Consider the following 3,635-nt stretch of genomic DNA (forward strand, 5'->3'; position numbering starts at 1 on the left):
GGAGTTTAAACCAAATTGTGAAAAATTTGATATGAATATTATAATAGAAATTTCTATAGAAATTACAGAGAAATATCAAAAATTTTGGTGGATATTATAGAAATTATACTCGTTTCTATTTGAAAGGTAAATTTTCTTTTGATTTTACTTAAAAAGTGAAAATTTCACAAAGCTTTGGTGGAAAGTTTGGATGTGTTTTAAACTTTGTATGTATGTTAAGATTATTCATACATAAATAAAGATTTGACCTAGACTACAACAAAATATTAAAAACAAAGACTCACCTAATAGACTCAGTTATTGTAATTAGTATAATTCTAGCACTGCCTGTGTGCCTATATATACACATTCCCATTTCCAAAGCTTGCATGCAGTAAATTAAATTTCCTTATAAACACTCGAAATCAAAGTTGAGAGAGAATCTGTTTTCGTGCTAACTCAAAGAGAAAGAGATGGCACCCACTGTGTTTGGCAATCCCATCACTGACGAAACTTTGAAGGCACTGCCTGAATATGCAAACAAGGAAATAACCCCAAAAGATAGGGCACAAGTTGCTCTGAGTCGGAAGCTTCCGCCGCCAGATTTTCCTGTAAATGTGTTTGGGTATATCTATAATGCTACCGGACACACCTTAAACTTAGCTTACGATCATGATTGGTCCGGTCACGTTGATGAATCCTCACCATACTCTCAAATTATTGAAAATGGGCAGTGGGGATCTTTTTTGCATGTTGGAGACTATACACCAGGTAAATTGAGTCTGCGGCAATCAACTGCTGCTGTTGTTTATAATGCAAATAACGGTCTCGTTGGAGGTTTCTGTAAGTGGGTTTTAGCATGGGATGCAGCAGTTTCGCCTCATGATAACAAGGTAATTTTTTATTTAATTAATATGCATTATTTATTTATTTATTTATTTTAAATGCATATTTATTTCAAAAGTTTCATTATAGACTTTGTTAGGTTTAATTTTTGTTTCGCTTTAGGTCCTTTTGCTTGTCAAACTTCAGTCAATTCATATGTGCATGGGGAGGGGTTAAACATAATAGCACCATTCACGCTTCTCTGTTGTCTGAGGAACTGGATTATATATTTTACACAAAATACAATTTTTAATATTTTTTGTTTACATATACAAAATAAAAATCATTTGCCAAGGCCGACCATGATATTTCTTTTTATTGACTAATTCTCTTTTAAAACATCTATGACTCAGAAAAAATGCAAAACTGACGGGGCTAAAGTAAAAATTTTCATTCTTACATATTATTATTGTTATTATTGATAGCCATTCTCATTTAATTATCCAAGCCAGCTTACCAATAAAAAAAAAAACAAAGAAAAAAAAAAGCTTATAAATTGTTATTATTATTATTGTTTTATTTCAAAAGAAGTATTACTTGGTATAGTTTAATAGTTTTATAAGACCATAAGATTAGATATTTACCAATTATGTTTTCAACAAAAATTAATTTGTGTTAATTGTTTAGGCGTTTACTATGTTCGAAGAATTTCAAATTGTTAAAGAGAAACAGAACTGGGAAGCTCTTCGACAAAAACTGTTTAATTCCGGTCACGAGAGCACTGACGCTGCCTATGGATTCAAAGCAACTGTGTCAATTACCGATGGCAACAACCCAACATTCCATGCGACAATTACTTTGGACCTGCCATTGGAAAATGCATGAACCATATATAGCATATATTTGATCGCATTCCAAGAAATGATTAATTATAAGAATAAGGGTGTGAGATAAGGGTGTGAGATAATCATCCATTTGATCGCATTCCAAGAAATGATTAATTATAAGAATAAGCGTGTGAGATAAGGGTGTGAGATAATCATCCATAGTGTGTGAAGTTACATTTTCCAAAGGATTTCAAGGTTCACCTTATAATATTGTACTTTATTATAGGTTCAGCTTATGATATTGTACTTTATTATAGGATAACTTTGAAGAATAAAATATGGCTATAAATAATATTATTGTGTGTTTCGAGACAGCCATCTAAATTGTGTTTGCTTATTCTCAAAATTAAAAATAAAGTGTCTTTGCTTTCCCAAGTTCCATCATGTAACATTGTTTTACTTTTTTTGAACGTATATGGTTAAATAATGTTAATATTATTGTTATGTTAGTAAATATGGAAATCAAATATTGTATATCTTAATCTATCACTAATTCTACCCAAATCAATTTTATTAACTTATGAACAATCTGAAATGTTGCAAATACTAATACTAATAATAAATATTTTTATTATAAAAAAAAATATATGTATATATATATTTAACAAAAAATATAGGTATTTTTAAAAATATATTATATATTCATAAAATCTATTGACAATTATTAATATAGTTATATTTAAGTATAAAAAAATATAAAATATATTTTATTAATAAGATATATATATAGATATATATGTATATATATATAAATGGGGCTGTGAATATATTCCCCATCCCCGTCCCAATCAAGACCCGGATATGAGGTTTTTGCCTAATCCCCATTTCGATTCCCATTTAATTAGGTATTCCCTATCCCATTAGGGACGAATCCCTATAGGAAGTGAGAATACAATGTGAAATAATTGATAAATTAAGCTGGGAAGCAACCATCTACAGATGGAAAAAAATTAAATAGGTAAATATTTTTGAATTTGAATTTTATAATTGAATAGTATTATATATAAGGGTCAAATTTATAGTTATTAATAAAATTTCATAATATAGATTAAAAAAAAGAAACTTTTATACTATAGATTAACAATAAAATTTTTAAATAGGTTTTCAAATATAATTAATTATTATAAATTATTTTTAAAATCTATTTATTATGGTTAGACATGTCGTGGATCGCATATGGATGGATGCTAGTTTTATATATCAAACATTGACCGATCAAGTATTCTTAATATGAATGCTACTTTTATTAATTAATGTGAAATAATTAATAAATTAAGCTGCAAGGCAGCCATCTATATGTTTGCAATTGACCTTTGTATGTATCACATTGCACCCTGCGGCATCTCCAACGTAACTCCAAATCTAATATGAAATCCCACATAATCATAGTCCCAAAGTTCTACACTTTTTTTAAATTTCTATTTCAATCTCAAGAGTTAAAAAAAAAAAAGAACAAAAAAAAAACTATTAAATTGTTTTTTACCCTTTTGACGAACTGTATTGGGAATTTTTATGACAAAATAAAGAAATAAAAACAGGGAGTGATAGAAGTATAATTTAATTACTTACCTACTTTTGTTTCTAAGCAAATAGTTTGTCCTTCTTGTCAGTGGACTTCACTAACTATAGCTCCCTTTATTTCCGATCGAGAAAAACAAGGGTCAGAAAACAGAGTGCTCTGTTTAAGCTTTTTTCTGGATTTTGGTTTATGATAAATAGAGGATCACAAGGCTTACAATTTTTGGGTACTTATAAATTTCATTTCTCTATATAGCAATAAATTTCATTATAATAAAAATCACTCTGTAGCATTGTTCGCAATTTAACTGCAGGCTAAAACGGTTTTATTTCTGTCTTAAATTTTGCTTTTTTATTCATTACCAATGAAGCTGGGTTCTACATTGTTTGTTACTATAGCTCCGGCTCAAAAAGTATAGTAACAAA

General features: G+C 28.8%; 1 protein-coding gene across 1 annotated transcript; it reads left to right on the top strand.

Annotated features, from left to right (window-relative positions):
• Nucleotides 1–369: 369 nt before the first annotated feature.
• LOC132803469 (23 kDa jasmonate-induced protein-like) lies at nucleotides 370–2,090 on the top strand. Its single transcript, XM_060816596.1, has 2 exons — nucleotides 370–872; nucleotides 1,492–2,090. The coding sequence occupies exons 1-2, from the start codon at nucleotides 453–455 to the stop codon at nucleotides 1,687–1,689; spliced, it is 618 nt and encodes a 205-aa protein (XP_060672579.1). The 5' UTR covers nucleotides 370–452; the 3' UTR covers nucleotides 1,690–2,090.
• The last annotated feature ends 1,545 nt before the right edge of the window (nucleotides 2,091–3,635 follow it).

The sequence above is a fragment of the Ziziphus jujuba genome, chromosome 4, assembly GCF_031755915.1.
Source record: "Ziziphus jujuba cultivar Dongzao chromosome 4, ASM3175591v1".
Lineage (NCBI taxonomy): Eukaryota > Viridiplantae > Streptophyta > Magnoliopsida > Rosales > Rhamnaceae > Ziziphus > Ziziphus jujuba.

Bases quoted from the DNA above. Each gene is read 5' to 3' on its own strand.
- LOC132803469 (XM_060816596.1), top strand. From the start codon at position 453: ATGGCACCCACTGTGTTTGGCAATCCCATCACTGACGAAACTTTGAAG. The intron at 873-1,491 runs GTAATTTTTTAT...TTAATTGTTTAG, and splicing joins TTTCGCCTCATGATAACAAG to GCGTTTACTATGTTCGAAGA.